The 18,125-nt window shown below is 48.2% G+C and overlaps 1 protein-coding gene across 1 annotated transcript; it reads left to right on the top strand.

Annotated features, from left to right (window-relative positions):
• The first annotated feature begins 659 nt into the window (after positions 1–659).
• LOC138827164 (GRB2-associated-binding protein 2-like) lies at positions 660–17,556 on the top strand. The gene is made up of 10 exons (XM_070022644.1): positions 660–770; positions 1,865–2,165; positions 11,116–11,388; positions 11,596–11,659; positions 13,514–13,705; positions 14,720–14,913; positions 15,077–15,127; positions 15,945–16,017; positions 16,246–16,351; positions 17,413–17,556. The coding sequence occupies exons 1-10, from the start codon at positions 660–662 to the stop codon at positions 17,554–17,556; spliced, it is 1,509 nt and encodes a 502-aa protein (XP_069878745.1).
• The last annotated feature ends 569 nt before the right edge of the window (positions 17,557–18,125 follow it).

An 18,125-nucleotide genomic window follows, 5' to 3' on the forward strand; every position in this document is an offset into this window, starting at 1 on the left:
ACCCCCTCAGCAAATCTAGATCTGGGTATCCCGCCTGGCCCTTCCCACACTCACAAAGGGTCCACACTTGTCTTCCCTGGGCGCTTTCTTCAGCCAGCCAGAGCACACGATGTGCCCACCGTCCATGGCGAGCAGAGACACCCGAGCTAGAGGCCAAGCTTCAGAAGCTGCGGCCCAGCGCCCGCCCTGTGCGCCCCCCCACTCCCCAGCCCATGGCTTCGCCCCTCCCCATCCCATGCGCCCCCCGGCCCCCGCCCACACCCAGATCCCTCAGCCTCTGTCAATTTCATTCTCTCCCCTTTGGATTTTGCAGACGGTCTACTCTCTGAAACTAAGCGTTCTAGCCACCTCTTTTTGTCTTCATCATCAATTAGCTGGATCATTCTTCTTGTCAAAGAGTTCCTAGTTTCTTTCCTGAATTCCTTCTTGTTTAAAATGTCTGTGGGAAGCTTGCTGGGTGGGTCCTACCTTCTGATACATAGATGTTTCTCCTTGATGGGTGTGGATCCTCCCTGCTCCTGATACATAGATGTTTCTTCATTGTTTCCACCAGGGAAGGATGGTGTGCAGAAGGGCTCTCTCATGTCTTTGAGAACTACTCTTCCTTCTGCCTGGATCCAGGGAGACCACCATGGTTGAAGTTCTGTAACTCTCACCGGATGCGGCCAGAGCCTTTCTGCCTCCCCCCTGCCCCCACCTCGGCCCAGGTGTTCAAGAGCCAGGAGGCCGATCAGAGCCGGCTGAGGGTTATCAGCATGGGCGTGGGCCTGGTGGGTGGGTCGGGGAGGGGCGAAGCCAGGGGTTGGGGCGCGCATGTGCACACATTGGGGGGGGGATCCTGGACCACAGGGCTGGTGCTGGGCCTCTTGAGTTCCGATCTCTGGCACAGTCCCCTGCCCCTGGTCATGGATGGTGGGCACATCGTGTGCTCTGGCTGGCTGAAGAAGTCATCCCAGGAGAAAAAGTTTGGACTCCGTGTGAGTTCAGGAAGGGGCAGGAGGGTTCCCAAGGGCCAGAGGCTGCAGGAGGGGCGCGGATAGGGATGCTGGGGTCGGGGGGGGGGGACCAGGCCCAGTGGGGGTCATGGTGCAGGTGGCTCCATCTGTCTATGGTGTGGAGGAGGGGGGGTCTTTCTGCGTGCCCACCCTCCGGATGACAGCCCACTGCCGGTGTAAAAAGGTTGAATCACATTGTTGTTTTCATGGCTGGGTATTGTGGATGCTGGGGTTTAACCACTCATTCCTTACAGGTATGTATATGAATGTTCTGTCCCTTAGCAATTCCTCTACTGGATGGCTGTCTAGAGCCTCACCTTTACTTTTGGCTTTTTCTTGGTAGTTGATTGGAAATGAGAGTTTCACGGGTTGCCTTCACACTGCAAACCTCAGATGTTAGCTATGCAAAGCTTTCCAAACATATCCTACTGAAGATGGGAAACTTGATCTGCTGCTGCTTAACCCAGTTTCATGGTGGCTCCATTCACTGTGCCTCCCCGTTTGTAGACTGAGATCTCATGGCCTCAAAAAATGGATCCTACTTGAAAGTGCAGGGTCCCTGCCCTTGTGTTGGGCCTGGGTAGTCACGTAATCTGTGGTGTTGGATCATCATCCCACGTCCTAGATGGAAGTATGCGGTGCCACATATGATAAGAACTTTGGCCAGAGATTGTCGCTTCACAAATGCTGATTTCCAAATCTGTATTCCATTTCTCACAGTGTAGAAATCCCCCCCAAAAGTGACAGGCTCTGACGCAGCCTGCAGGCTCAACACCTAACACCTTCACCCATTATACTCTCAGGACATTGAAAAGTTGGGATACACAGTGTGAATTTCCCTCCTTGTGTGTTTTCCCAATGGTATCTAGGTCTGGAGGAAACGCTGGTTTATCCTGTGGAGGGGCCAGACATGCAGCGATGAAGGTGTTGTGGAATATTACAAGAACGATAGCTCTAAGAAGCCCCAGAGGAGCATTGAGCTGAGTCTCTGTGAGGCTGTAAATCCTGGTGTGACCTTCCAGAGAGAGAGGCAGCCAGATGGCTTTGTGTTTGGCATCCAGACCAGAGAGCGCACTTTTTACCTGTTGGCCAGGACACAGGAGGACATGAATAAATGGGTGGAGAGCATCTCTCAGATCTGTGGCTTATGGCAGGAGGAGGAGAACACAGGTAGGTAGACACCATGGCTGTGGTAGGGAGAACAAAAATGGGTAAAAGGAGCAAAAGAGCTGGTGATCCATGTCTGTCATCCTGGCTACTCATGAGGTTGAGATCTGAGGATCGTGGTTTAAAGCCCAGGCAAGAAACTTTATGAAACACTTATCTGCAATAATCTACTCAAAAAAGCCAGAAGCAGCCCTGTGGCTCAAGTGGTAAAGTGTTCACCATGAGGGAAAGAAGCTCAGGGACATTGTCCAGGCCCAGAGTTCAAGCCCAAGGACTGGCAAAAAAAAAAAAAAAAAAAAAAGTAGAAAAAGAGAAAAAGCTGGCCAGATATTAAGGGACTCCTGCATCTAACTATGATCAGATAGGAAACCACCCTATGTGGGTGGTGATGCAAAGGATGTTGTAAAGTATCTTTAAGGCTAGCCGGGCACCAGTGGCTCACATTTGTAATGCTTTCTCCTCAGGAGGCTGAGATCTCAGTTCAAAGCCAGCCCGGGCAGGAAAGTCCCTGAGACTCTTATCTCCAATAAACCACCAGAAAACAGGAAGTGGCAGAGTGGTAGAGTGCTAGCCTTGAGCTGAAGAGTGTAGGGACAGCGCCCAGGCCCAGATTTCAAGCTCTATGACCAACAACAACAACAAAAAAGTATCTTTAAGGCTTTAGCAACCTCCTAACTCAGCCCTCTGTCATTCTCCATCTTCACCTCTCCTTTACCTATCCCAGGAAAGTCTTGCTTTGATGTTGAAAGACCATCAGCAGCTACCTCATTTTTTATTGTTTTCCTTTCATTTCACTGTTGACCTACAGACCTATGAACATGTTCTCTATCTTTTTCTGTGCTTTTTTTGCATTCAGTTGGAAGTTTTATAGGAAATAGAACCTGTCTTTAAAATTTTTTTTTTGTCAATCATGGGCCTTGAACTCTGGGCTTGGGCGCTGTCCCTGCACTCTTCAGCTCAAGGCAAGCACTCTACCGCTTGAGCCACAGCGCCACTTCCGGCTTTCTAGTGGCTTATTGAGATAAGAGTGTCACAGACTTTCTTGCCCAGGCCGGCTTTGAACCACGATCCTCAGATCTTAGCCTCCTGAGTAGCTAGGATTACAGGCGTGAGCCACCCGTGTCCGACCCTGTCTTCTTTTTTTTTTTTTAGGGAATGTTTCCCTCTGTTGCCCAGGCTTCTCCTGAAGTCCTAGCTTCATCTGATCCTTCTGCTTCATCTTCTCAAATGATAGGACTACAGGCATGCACCACCATACCCACTTACCTTTACTCTTTGTCTTCAAATCTTTTTGCCACCTCTAGATTCTTATATTCTTCTCCCTTTCTATTCTTCACATATTCTAGCAAAAAATGTCTGAGATAAAGTAGAATAGAATATCAGGAGTGACCCTGTGTCTAAATTTTTTTTTTTTGTCGGTTGTGGGGCTTGAACTCCGGGCTTGAATGCTGTCCCTTAGCTCTTCAGTTCAGCTCAAGGTGAGCGCTCTACCACTTAAGCCACAGCACCACTTCCGGTTTTCTGGTGGTTTATTGGAGATAAGAGTCTCATGGACTTTCCTGCCTGGGCTGGCTTTCAACCGTGATCCTCAGATCTCAGCCTCCTGAGTAGGTAGGACTACAGGCGTGAGCCACTGGCACCTGTCTTTGTGTCTAAATATTGAGCTCAGCCTGAAGACACCTTTTCTAGAAGAGACCATGGGCTCATGCTCAAAATAAGAAAGTGAAGTTTAGAGAAAATATCAAGATGTAGTACTTGTGGAGTTAATTCAGTGTTAGTTTGGAGGTATCAGTGGAGAGCACAGCTGTCTTGGTTATCTTTGGGGGAGGTGAGAGTTGGGGCATTGGTGGAGCTGCACATCCAGCAGAAGCTTGTCCAGGACTTTGTGGATGAGACATTCGGGGTTGGGGAGGGAAGAGTCCTCACAACCTGCAGGAACTGAGCTCGCCAGGCCCAGGTTGGTGTCCTAGGCCAGACCAGAAGTGATCCTGTATAGGCCACTCCTGAGAGAGTGGTGAGGAGAAGCAGACCCTCTCCAGACCAAGAGAGCCAAGGTCCCAGCTCTTGTATGTGAGCAGAGAGTGGGGGGAGGAGGACAGAAGGAGGAAGAGCTTCTGGCATTTAGTATCTGCTCTGGTCTGACCACCTACGTCAGTAGAAGGCTGCCTTTCTTCTTTTGCAGTCACAGAGTCCCAGACAAACGAGGCCCCGGCAGTTCCAGGCTCCAGGTCTTTCCCAGCTGAGCTCTGTAGCTCCAGTCAGCACCTGCCCCAAGAACGTAAGCCCTCAGCACTGTCCAGCTGTGGCCAGCTGCCGTTGGTCACATCTCATCCACCACCTGTTCCTCACCTGCAGCCCACCTCCTTCTCCTCCCCTGACACGTCTCAGGATCTCCTCTCCTGCCATCAGTGTTCCAGCAGGGTGCCCGGGAGTGTAAGGTAAGGCTCATGGTACCCACTGACTGGCCACCACACTCGGGGTCTATGGTTTCCAAGACTCTTTTCTCTTCTTTTTCTTGTATTTTTTTTTTCAGAGCTTGGGCACTGTCCCTGAGCTCTTTTTGCTCAAAGCTAGCACTCTACCACTTTGAGCCACAGCGCCACTTCCAGTTTTCTGGTGGCTCATTGGAGATAAGAGTCTCATAGACTTTCCTGCCCCAACTGGCTTCGAACTGTGATCTTCAGACCTCAGCTACAATTACGGGTGTGAGCCACTGGCTCCTGGATTTTGGGGTTTAATCTTTTTTTAATATATATATATATATTTATTGTAAAGATACTGTACAGAAGGGTTACAGTTACATGATAAGATAATGAGTACACTTCCTTTTTTTTTTTTTTTTGTTGGTCGTGGGGCTTGAACTCTGGGCCTGAGTGCTATCCCTCAGCTCTTCAGCTCAAGGCGAGCGCTCTACCACTTGAGCTACAGCGCCACTTCCGGTTTTCTGGTGGTTTATTAGAGATAGGAGTCTCACGGTCTCTCCTGCCCAGGCTGGCTTTGAACCGCGATCCTCATATCTCGGCCTCCTGAGTAGCTAGGATTACAGGCGTGAGCCACCAGCGCCCGGCTAGTACACTTCCTATGGAGCATTGTTACCCCCTCCTTTGTATTTCCCCTACCATCCCTTCCTTCCCAACCTCCCCAACTCCTCCCTCCCTCCCCCCACCCCAGCAACCTGCCCCTGAAGTTGTAAAGATTGTTTTCATCATAGTGTCTTGTACATCTCATTGTTACAATGGGTCAACCTCTATCCCTATTTAAGCATTTTGTTTTTTCCCTTCCCCAAATTAGAAAAATGTATATACAAGATGCAGGGCACCGGAATCAAATAAGTGAAAACAGGGGTTATACCATTGGGAAGGAACACACCAAAGAAACAAAAAAAATCACATAGTGTATTATATATATGTTAAAGACAATAGCAAGCAAAAAACCCCACATGTGTTCCTATCTTGGTGTTCATTTCACTTAACATCATCTTATATGGTCATATGTACATAGCTTTTGACCTTTTCTGCTTGTCCCAGACATTTACTAGTTATTGCAAATAAGGGAAACTATGGGACCTATGTTTCTTTGGGCCTATATTACTTCACTTAATTTTTTTCCAAGTCTTTCCATTTCCTAGCAAATGGGGCAATGTCATTCTTTCTAATGGAGGCATAGCATTCCATTGTATCTATATCTATATCTATACATGTACACATACACACACACACACACACACACACACACACACACACATATATATAATTTTCTTGATCCATTCATCTACTGAGGGGCATCTGGGTTGGTTCCATATCTTAGCTATGATAAACAATGCTGTGATAAACATAGTTACGCTGGGAACTTTAATATGGTCTGTTTGTGACCATTTGGGTAAATGCCCAAAAGTGGGATTGCTGGGTCATAGGGAGCTCTATGTGGAGTCTCTTGAGGAACCTCCATACAACTTTCCAAAGTGGTTGAACAAGTTTACACTCCCACCAACAACGTAGTAGGGTTCACTTTTAGCCACAACCCATCCAGCATCTGTTATTATTAGAGTTCTTTTTTTGGGGGGGGGTCCGGTCATGAGACTTAAACTCTGGGCCTGGGTGCTGTCCCTCAGCTCTTCAGCTCAGGGCTAGCGCTCTACCACTTGAGCCACAGCGCCACTTACAGCTTTTTTCTTTTTGCTTATGTGGTGCTGAGGAATTGAACCCAGGGCCTCAGGCTTGCAAGGCAAGTGCTCTACCACTGAGCCACCTTCCCAGCCCTAGAGTTCTTGATTATAGCCATTCTAACTGGGGTGAGGTGGAATCTCAATGTTGTTTTGATTTGAATTTCTTTTATGGCTAAAGAAATTGAGAATTTCTTCAAGTGTCTATTGGTCATTTTTATTTCCTCTTCAGAGAAGTTTCTCTTTAAGTCTTTAGCTCACTTATCAATCAGGAAGTTGTTTCTTTGAGGATTTGTTGTTGGAGATTTAGTTTTTTGAGTTCTAAGCATATTTTAGAAATTTTTTTTTGGGTCTGGTCATGGGGCCTGAACTCTGGGCCTGGGCACTGTCCCTCAGCTCTTCAGCTCAAGGCTAGCGCTCTACCACTTGAGCCACAGTGTCACTTCTGGTTTTTTTTTTCTGCTTATGTGGTGCTGAGGAATCGAACCCAGGGCCTTATGTATGCAAGGCAAGCACTCTACCACTGAGCCACCTTCCCAGCCCTCTAAGCATATTTTTTTTTATTCTAAGCATATTTTAGATATGAGACCCTTGTCCATTGTATGGCTAGTGAAGATCTTATCCCAATCTGTGGGCTTTCTATTGATCTTGCTAGCTATGTCCTTTGCCACGCAGAAGCTCTGCAGTTTCATGCAATCCCATCTGTCCAACCTTTCTTTGATTTGTTGTGTTTCTGGGTCTCTATAAAGAATATTTTGGCCTGTGCCAAGGAGACCTAGGATTTCTCCTATTCCTTCCTGTAATGTTTTCAGGGTGTCTGCTTTGACTTTGAGGTCTTTGATCCATTTGGAGTTGATTCTGGTGCAGGATGATATATGAGGATCTAGCTTTAGTTTTTACAGGTGTTTAACCAATTTTGCCAGCACCATTTACTGAAGAGGCTGTCTTTCTTCCATTCTATTCCTTTAGTTCCCTTATCAAAGATTAGGTGGCTATAGGTCTGTGGGTTCATTTTTGGGTTTTCAGTTCTATTCCATTGGTCCTGAGGTCTGTTCTTGTGCTAGTACCAAGCTGGTTTGATTACTGTAGCTTTGTAGTAGAGTTTGAAATTTGGTATTGATATTCCTCCAGCACTGTTCTTTCTGTTAAGGATTGTTTTTCTATTCGGGGTCTTTTATTGTTCCATATGAATTTTGGATTGCTTCTTCTATTTCATTGAAGAATGAGGTTGGGATATTGATAGGTATGGCATTGAATTTGGGAAGTATTGCCATTTTCACGATGTTAATCCTCCCAATCCAAGAGCATGGGAGGTTTTTCCACTTCCTAAGTTCTGCTTTAAATTTCCTTTTTCAGGTTTTTAAAGTTTTCATCATAGAGGTCTTTAACTTTTTTTTTAATTGTGAAAATATTGTTACAATTACATGGGCAAGATAATGAGTACATTTCTTATTAAGTATTGTTGCCTCCTCCTTTGTTTCCCCTTCCCATCTCCCAACCCCCCCCCACTCCCCCACCCCCACCACTCCCCTGGCCAAAGTTGTAAAGTTCGTTTTTCGACATAACGACTTGTACATCTCATTGTTGCAATGGGTCTACCTATATCCCTATTTAAACGATTTGGTTTTTCCCTTTTCCTCCACATATTATACCAACATCAAATACAGTGAAAGCAGGGGTTATGCTGTGGAGGAGGGACATACAAAGCAACAAAGAAATCATCTTATAAATATGTTAGAAACAATCGCATGAAAGAAAAAAACATTTGAATACTTATCTTGCGGTTCATTTCACCTAACATCAACTTATTTGACCTTTTCTGCTTGTCTCAGACATATACTAGTTATTGCAAATAAGGGAAACCATGGGACCTATGTTTCTTTGGGCCTGGCTTATCACTTTTTAATTAACTCCTAGGTATTTTATTTTTTGTGGGGCTGTTACAAAAGGAGCTGCTTTCCTGATTTCAGCTGCGCTCTTCTCATTGGTGGCATACAGAAAAGCCATTGATTTTTGAGGGTTAATTTTATACCCTGCTACTTTGCCAAAGTTTCGAATCAGCTGGAGTAATTTGGGAATGGAGACCATGGGATTCTTTAAATACAAGATCATGTCATCTGCAAAGAGGGAGAGTTTTACTTCAGCTTTTCCTATATGGATCCCCTTTATGTTTGCATCTTGTCTTATTGCTGTAGCTAGGCATTCTAATACTAGATTGAAGAGAAGTGGAGAGAGTGTACATCCTTGTCTCATTACTGAGTTTAGAGGAAGTGGCTTTAGCTTTTCCCCATTAAGTATAATGCTGGCTGTAGGTTTGTCATACACAGCCTTTATTGTATTGAGGAATGTTCCGTGGATTCCTAGTTTTTCCAGAGCCTTCATCATAAAGGGGTGTTAGATCTTGTCAAATGCTTTTCTGCATCTATTGAGATAGTCATGTGGTTCTTATCCTTGCTCTTGTTGATGTGATAAATTATGTTTATTGATTTGTATACATTGAGCCAGCTTTGCACCCCTGAAATGAATCCTGTTTGATCATGTGTATGATTTTTTTGATGAGTTGTTGAAGTCGATTGGCCAAAATTTTGTTGAGAAATATTTGCATTGATGTTCATCAAAGAAATGGGTCTGTAGTTCTTTCTTTGATGAGTCCCTGCCTGGTTTTGGGATGAAGGTTATGATGGCTTCATAGAAAGAGTTTGGTAGTGAACTTTCACTTTCAATTTCATTGAAGAGTTGGAGGAGTATTGGTGTGAGTTCTGCTTTGAATCTGTTTTATTTTATTTATTTATTCTGGATCAGTGTTGGGGCTTGAACTCTGGACCTGGGCGCTATCCCTCAGCTCTTCAGCTCAAGGCTAGTGCTCTACCACTTGAGTCACAGAGCCACTTCCAGTTTTCTTGTGTTTTTTTTTTTTTATTGGAGATAAGAGTCTCACAGGCTTGCCTGCTCAGGCTGGCTTTGAATCTCAATCCTCAGATCTCAGCCTCCTGAGTAGCTAGGATTATAGTCATGAGCCACCAACACCCAGCTTCAGCCTCTGTTTTAGATGCTCAAAGGCAAGGGATGAAAATAAGAAGCATTTTCCAGAACAGGATTCTTTCCTATGTGTCAGCACAGCTGTCTAGTTGCCCGTGAGAGTAAGGTTTCAGATGAACTTCCTTTTGTCAGGAATTGGGGAAAAGGGCGGAGCATGGTGATACACACCTGTAATCCTGCAGAGACACTTGGCAGGAAAAGACTGAGAGGAGTCAAGGAGAGCCTGAGGAAGGTTCTCAAGGCACAATCTCAATAATAAAAAAAATACTGGGACTGGTGGTGGTGTACACCTGACATCCCAGATAGGTGAGAATTGTAAAGAGAACTGCTGTTCCAGCCAGTTCACCCTCCAGGCATCCCTAGAGGCTCCATTCAGAAAATAGCAAAAAGGAAAAAATGATCTGGGATCGTGGACTTCCAGCCTCAAGACACAGGAGCACAAAACTACTCTTGTAAAGCTGAAGTTCTGTGCAGTTTCACACACAGTCCTTAGAGATCCCAGGACTGACCAGGCAACCCCGAGGGAGGGAAGCCAAAGAGTCAAGCTAGGATAGCTGGATGCCCTGTCTCTAATCAAAGCATAATTCTGGCATTTTGAGCTCAAACTGTAATTACCCATTTATATCCACTTATGACATCATGGACCTTCTCTAGCGTATGTCCCAAACATTTCCAAATATCTCCCACCATCAACTCCATCAGTCAGATACGTGTTGCTGTCACAAAGTCTCTGACAGACAATTGAGAGCAGGAAAGCTATTCAGTCAATCACAGGTGGGGGTGTGTAGCGGAGGGGAGCAGCTTGAATTGTGGAAGTCAGGAAAGAGAGGCCGGGGGAGTGAAAGGGACATGTGTGTCCCTGTTTTCTACTGTTTTCATTTTTCTTCCACTTAGTCTATAGAAAGGTACTATGGAAATTCAGGAAAGGCCTTGATCCTTTTCTGAGCTAATGCTCTATTTATTTTTTTGGGGGGTCCTGGGGCTTGAACTCTGGGCCTGGGTGCTGTCCCTCAGCTCTTCAGCACAAGGTGTGAGTACTCTACCACTTGAGCCACAGTGCCACTTCTGGTTTTCTGGTGGTTTATTGGAGATAAGAGTCTCACAGACTTTCCTGCCTGGGCTGGCTTTGAACTGTGATCCTTAGATCTCAGCCTCCTGAGTAATAAGGATTACAAGTGAGAGCCTGCGCTAATGCTCTCTTGAGATGCTCTTAGATACAGCAAGAAGTGTGCTTTATGAAACACATGGGCATGTCTCTACTCTTCTACTTGACAGCCGTCAGAGGTCACTCACATCTGTAATCCTAGCTACTTGAGAGGTAGAGATTGGGATGTCTGTGGTTGAAGACAAGCTGGGAATAAAGATTATGGGACTCCATCTCAGTCGATTAGAAGCCTGGGTATAAACAAGAGGATGGCTTTGCAGACTGAAGCAACTCTCCCTTTTTGTGAGAGGCTTTGCTCTGGAACCACCTTCTTGCATGGAAAGCGGTAAAATCATGAGTCAAACGAAACCTTTCCTGCTTGGTTGATATCAGATATTATGTCACAATCATGAGTGGTTAACTAAGTGGGTACTTTAGATGCCTCCTTTCTCTTTTTGTTAGGAATACCAACTTCTTAGAGGCCAGCAGGACCAGTGTCCTTGTTGGAAGTACCAAGTCAGTGCGGAGCTTTATCCAGGACAGGAGACAATGTGTCACCATGGCCCAACACTCCTGTGAACTCTGTAAACCACACTGGCACACTACAGAATTCCAAGAAAACACCAATCATGCTCTTCAGAGCCCAACTGACCCAGGGAAGTCCAAGTCCAGACACACCGACCCTGAGACCTACATTCAGATGATGCACAAGTTCCGGGCACACAGACATGCCCTTTATCTGAATGCTGATGACATCTCGCCAGATGTTCCAGTCCCTGGAATCCCTGGGACATTCACTGGGGACAAGAACCATGAGGCCATAGCAGTGGCCAATACAAGGAGCCCAGCTGTAGCTCGCACATTCCTGTCCCAGAAGCCAGGTGAGGCAGAAATTCCTCAAAGAGACTGCATTTCGCAGAAAGCTTTCCTTGGGAATAACAGCAAATTACACTCGGTGGCTGCAGGCAGCCTCCTCCCTGCGATGGATGATACCCAGTTTCACCCAGGTCAGTGCCAACCCTAGCTGGACCAGAGTGGGGAATGGGTCAGTGGGACTCATGACTCATCTTACATCTTCATGGTCACAGATGTACACAGCATAGCCCCCGCCCCATTCACCATGTGCCTGCCTTCAGCACGAATGAGCATCAGGTCAGCCAGTACTCTGCTGACAGTACTCCTAGATGTCCTTTGTCAAGAGAGGTTTCTGAGCTGGGCCAGGAAAGAGCAGAAATAAATCTCATCCTGGAAGCGTAGAGCAACATCTCTGATTATCAAGATGCTCTAGGCAGCTGGGGAGGGCATGGCGACCATCCACATGGCTGGAACAAGTGTGAATCTTTCCTCTCCCATCACAGCTCTACCTCTGAAGTCCCCTGTCTCACCCCGGAGTCAGAGAGTCTCAGAACCACTTGTCAGCAGGTGAGGGTTTTGACCACAGCTCAGGTCGTGTCCCATGGAACTCTTAGCAGAACCCCGAGGAGTGAGGGCGTGTCTGTCTTAGGACCTGGGTTTGGTGAGGCTGAGGATGAAGGCGCACCCAATATGGAAGAAGGTGTACTTGGGCCCACAAGCCCCAAGGCTCTACTGTGAACCAGCCTAGGGTCTGAGGTACTGAGTCTTTCAGCAGTACCCTCGTCTCTGGTATCACCTGGGAGAGGGAGGCTGCTTTAGAAGGTCGTCCTCTAGCAGGGTGTGATGTTGTGCTTGAAGGTTTCTGCAAGCATGCCAGCACTCTGAGAAGACAGTGAGATAAGTTGGCTGAGGTAGAAGTAGCGCAGGCTGTCTGGCCGGGGGCCTGGGGCAGGGAGGGGACTGTGGGCAGGCCACTGCACTGTGCACCTCTGTGGACTTGAGCTGTAACTCCGTGGACGTGAGTCACACCCTGGGTCCTGCACTGAAATCTGGGTGGAAAGTAAGGAAGGCCCCAGACCCCACTCCATGGTGAAGAATTTCATGTGGTCTTCACAGGCCCAGCCTAGTGAACTGTTGTGTTGGGTCTGTACTTAAACTAGAGATGTGTCCAGCCTGTGTGGTGTATCTTTTGAGCACCTTTGCCTAGTCAGGCATCAAGAAACCCAAAGGGACCAACCGCCCAGGTTTTCCACTCTGGGTCTGTTATAGATTCTAGATGTGCCCAGTCATGGAGGTTAGAATGATCCATGAACTCCCATGCACCCTCTCTTTATTCCTTCCTACTGCTCTTCTCCCTGGTCTGACCCAGTCAGTGTGGCCTACTCAGTCGGCTTTTCTTGTTTGTGTGCAAACCTTCACCTCCTCATAGTCTTATTTGGTAATAACTCTCCATCCCTTTGCCTCTTCCCAGGCAAGGAATACAGTTGCAAGCTGTCCAGATGGCACCAATCCTGACAGGCACCAGAGCCCGGCTCCCTGTCCCTGTCAGGCCTGGGAGGGAGCAGATGGGAGTACCCATCACTGAGACCTACTTGGCCGAACCCACACACCGTGTTCCTGTGTGTGTGCACGTAGGTGCTCATGTGACTGGCAATATGCCCATGTGTATGTGTACAGGAATGTTTGTCTGCACATGTATACATGTTCCTGTGTACATCTTTGTCACCAGAAGTGTGTGTGTTTGATCACTTCTTATAATTTCCCTGTATCTATAAGCATGCCATAGTAACGGGTCATACAGGGTCTCAAGTTTCATAGAAGATAGGCATACATACATAAGCTCCAGGCCATTTTCCCAGAGGGATTCAAAGATGACACCAGATGAATCTTCCCCTTAGTCTTCCCCAGACCCAAACTCTCCCCGCCCCAGAATATGTCTTTTCATGTAGATATTCAGGAAATTTCCTTCTGTGTAGCGTTCACATCACTGTATGGCAGTGTGTCATTGTACATTGATACCATTTCCATGTTTGAACCTTCCATTCTTGTCCTAACTCAGAGCAAAAGTGATCCAGCCCCAGCCATGGATGTGACCCTCATTGAAAGGACAAATGAGTCAGCTCCAGCCTCTGGTGTGCCCCCTACTGTAAGGACAAATGAGCCAGTCCCAACCTTGGATGAGCCCCCCACTCTAAAGACCATGAAGGCGTGCAGACTGGAGCAGCTGGTGAACCGACTGGTACCTACCATGCTGAGAGGGGACCCTTTCTTTCTTCCCTCCTTCCTGCACTTCTACAGGGATTTTGGGACTACCCAGCAGGTACTGGACCTGCTGTTCCAAACGTAAGTGTCCCTTCATCTGAGCACAGAGAGGACCATCACCTTCCCAGCTGGGACTAGGGACCACTCTGCAACCCTCTAGGCCCATGTGTGCCCTTGTAGGGTGAAATCAAACCCGACTGGATGAGCCCTGAAGTGCTTGCTTTGGGCCTGGCCCTGAAGGCTGCCCAGAGCTGTGAACCTCCTGTGTGTGACTCTCCCCTTCCACTCAAAGAACTCCTCTGCCCTGGGCTTCATGGACATCAGTCCTGATGAATATCCCCTTTCCAATTTGCAAGGGAATGTTCTAGAACCCACCTGATGGCCAGAACAGGGATACTTGTGTACATGTGAGAGGTCTGTGAATCAGCTGGGCAGGTTAGCAGCACACGTGTGTACATGAATTGTGGACTGTGAGGGGACATTGGACATAGCATATGATAGACTTCCTCTTTGGCTGGGTGAATATTCCAACCTAGGAGTCAGTCAGAGTGTCTTGATATCTGCCTAGGGTGGGGAACGGAGGACATTAGAGGTGACACCATCCCGGACTTCTCTAGGCATGGATACCTTCGCCCTGGTTGTGAGGAGGATGAGAAAATAAAGAAGTGAGTGGACTCTGGGTCTCCAAGAGGGCTTCCATCTTTAAGGACTGGGATAGGTGGGGAGCTGGGTTTGGAGAATGCAAAGATTCGGTGTCCCATATCTCATGTGATTCCACTACAAAGCTGAGGCCTGGGGCTTCTACCTGCAGGCAGAAGGGAACAGAATGGCGGGTGGGTTGAAGTTGAAAGCTCAGAGACAGCCCCATGAAAATCCATCTGTCCCACAGTCCATCCCAGCCAACCTTGCCCAGCACCATTCTTGATCTGGGCCTGGTCGGTGGGCTGAGGGAGCAGCTTGCATACAGCGTGCTCATGCATCGGCCTGTCACGGGGCAGGTGCTTGAGATAGGCCAGATCTGCACTGGAGCCCTCTCTTCTGCGATGCTTGGAGAGGCCAGGCCCTGACACTGCTGCCCATCTACCTGTTCCCCAGGACTCTCTGCTCCATCCTGAGGACCTGGCTGGATAGATATCCTGAGGATTTTTGCCAGTCCACTGATCTGTCTAACCTGCATCGGCTGATGGACTATGTGCAGCTCCTCCTGCCTTCCTCAGACCTGGCTCACCAGCTGAAGCTTTACCTGCTCCACATGGAAGACCCACTGCTCAGGGAGCCAGAGTCTAAGGGTGAGGAGGAAGGGGTGGGTGTCTCAGAACCTGTGGGTGCTGGACCCACCGGGAGGAGACGGCAGAGGAAGCAGGCCATGGGGCCTGGTAGCACGGGAACCCACGACCCCATTGTCATGGGCTTTGTGGTTGCCACACCAAGGCCCTTCCTTTGCACAAGCAGACAAGATCCAGACACCTCCCATCCACCGCCACCTCAAGCCAGAACGGAAAAGTAAGTCCGTGCTTTCTGGCCACTCCTACAGGCTGTCTGAGGTCTGCGTTTGTATTTGTCTTGCATTAGAGAGATCTTAAAATTGAGGAATGCTACTTTGGATGAAGGATTCAATCCTGCAAACATAGGTTTTTGTTGTTTTTTCCTCTGCAAAGTAGGGTAGCAGCTTCTGTTCCCAGAGGTTGGGAGGAGAGCCCCAGGGAGCTCCCCACATTGGTGGCTGAGGGTGCAGTGCAGGTGTTATTGGCAGTTGGGTCTGGTGTCTGCCTGGATCAGAAAGAATCAGTCCAAGTCCAAGTCTATGCCTCCTTACTACAAGCTACAGGCTCCTGACAGGCTCAAAATCAGGAAGAGAGCCACAGTATTTTGGGGCTTTCCGAGAGGGGAGATTTAAAGACCAAGATGGAGCTGAAGCCTCAGGCTTCACAGCATTTTCCTCCTTCTCTGTGGCTGCATGATCTGTTGAGGAGTAGAGTGGAGCTTCAGTGAGCACTTGAAACGTGGCCTGTTTACTTTGGATGGTCATCCAGCCACAGAGGAAAGTCTGTGTCTGCACCACAGAATCCCAGTTAGGATTCTGAACCATCAACTATCCTAGGTACAGTATCAAGAGTGTAGGCATGGAGAGGGCCTTTGAGCACTGTGCTGCGATTTCCCCACATGAAGCATGGGACGCCCTAGGGGCTCAGGAGGACTCTGTGCATAGGTTTTGGTGTGTGTGTGTGTGTGGTGCTGGGGCTCCAGAAAGGTTGTGTGTATGTGGGATGTGGAGTACTGTGGCTCTTGCTGCTCAGCCAGGTCCTTGCTCCCTTTCCAGCAAAGCTGATGACACCAAACCTGGACTGCAAGGCCCACCTCGAGCAACTACACAACCTATCACAGAGGTACATGTGAGTGTTACTGTCATCCTGTGGAGGGTTGGGAGTGTGAGGGCCCGAGCAGCAGGAGGGCCAGATGCTGCCTTTAGCTGATGTCTCCTCACCTCCTGGGGTTGGGGTTCCTCACCTCGGAGAGCATCTGCCCTGAGGCCTATCTCAAGTGACAATGCAGTAGCCCTTGGCCCCATGTGTGGGAGCAGCAACTGGAGGCTTCCCAGGGCTTACTGGATCCTCCCACAGAGGTGGTACTTCCACCTGCAGCTCTTCCCAGGACCTTGGCCTGGGCCCAGCACATGGCATCCGCAGCAGAGACCGAGGAGGTGGCAAGGGAACCCACATCTTTTCTGTGAGTCTTGGGTACCTATGATCAGCTCACCTACGTACACTTGCCCCAGATTGCCCCCATCTGCATGATTTTGTCTCCTGCGGTGGGTCTTGGTTGGGGTAGTGGGTATTGGCCCTCACTCAGGGAAGTCTGTTAGAGAACATGGAGGGTTCCACAGCTGTCACAGGGCCAGGCACTGCATTGATGACTTTTCCAACTCACAATAGCAAAGCCAGGAGACAGCACCTGCTGCCCACCATGACGTCCAGGGCCCAGCGCTGAGAAAGACTCCCAGGGAAATCAACTATGTGGTCCTGAACTTCCAGACAAACTCTGTAAGATGTGGTTGCAAGGTACCTGGGGGATCACCTACAGCTCAACTTAAGAGGGGTTCTTGAGCCTGAGGAGGAAGGGCCCTCACCCTGTCCCATTCCATTCCTGCTTGTTTGGCAACTCAGTATGCTTTAGTCAGGGGTCCCCATCCTTGGCTCTCCAGGCTTGTCTTCTGGCTTCAGTCACAGGGTGAATGTACAAGGTGGCTCTGAGTGCTGTCACAGAAAGTCAGCCTGGAGGACTGCCCCTCATTCTGAGTTTTTATCTGAGGAAGGGATCTCCCAGAGATGGGGGGGCTACCTCAGAGGCCACCAAGAAAATCCCACTTTCTGATCCAGTTGAGAGAGCAGGTGAGGACTTCCTGTTCATGGGGGTCAGGAGGATCGTGGGGGACATGTTTAGTCTGTGGCCAGCACCCAGCGTGGTATTTTTTTCCTGGATGTGCTGTGTGTGTGTGTGGTGTGGGGGCAGACATAAAGACCTGAACCTATCTTCAGACCAAGGGGGGGATATGCTAGGATCTCCTTCAAGCTGGGACCTTAGAAGCTGGCACAACTATTAAGGAGCTGGATAATTCTCTTGAAGGTAAGGCCTCAGAACCCTGATTAGACAAAGATGGTGAGGAACTTTCTGTCCTGAGGAAGTCAGGCCTCCAAATCCAGACTCATTGAGTCTCTCCTAGGCTCTACAACTGGGTTAAGGAGCAGCTACTTCCCTTCCCTGACATTAACAACCCTCTCTCTCTCTAGCCCTGTACAACCTCTCTCCACTTGGATGAGAAGGTGCAGTATGCACTAGTAGACCAGGAGAAGACCCAGGCCTTGCAGCGCACCAGGGAAGAGTGGGCAGGGATGTGTCCATCTCAGGACCCTCCCAAGGGCACCAGCTCATGATGTGAACCACGCCTTAGGAAGCTAGAGAAAGCAGCTTTACAGCTTGTGTGTGTGGGTCCTTGTCCCCCACTCGCTGCCCTCTGCTTGTCTGTCAGTTTGAGTTCTCCTTACACATGACTTGTCTTAAGAAATATAGCCATTGATGAGCTGGATTTTGGATTTTACAATGCATGTATAGACTTCACCATGTTATTTCCCCAATAAACATGCTATTTGGTGTCAGCTTCAGAATGATAACTTAGAAAAAATGTTTTCATTGGAACTCACCACTTCCTTCCGATGGGTATGTCCCCAATGTTCATCATCCTTTCAAATTCTTCCCTGAGGTGGACTTGGGGCTTTGGACAATCAGGTAAGCATAGTGGAATCTTAAATGAGGGAACCTAAGGCTAATAAAGCCAGTGTCCTCATGTCACCAGGTACAATAGTTGAGTGACTCCTCTTGGTCCCTGGGGCCATGACATTAGAGCCACAGATACTGTGGTAGACATTTGGGTGGACCATCTCCACTTTGGGGGGTCTCTCCTTTGAGGAGGGAAGGAACTCAATCCCAATAAAATCTAATAGAA

This window comes from Dipodomys merriami, unplaced genomic scaffold (assembly GCF_024711535.1).
Source record: "Dipodomys merriami isolate MVZ:Mamm:240054 unplaced genomic scaffold, mDipMer1.0.p SCAF_151, whole genome shotgun sequence".
Taxonomy (NCBI): domain Eukaryota; kingdom Metazoa; phylum Chordata; class Mammalia; order Rodentia; family Heteromyidae; genus Dipodomys; species Dipodomys merriami.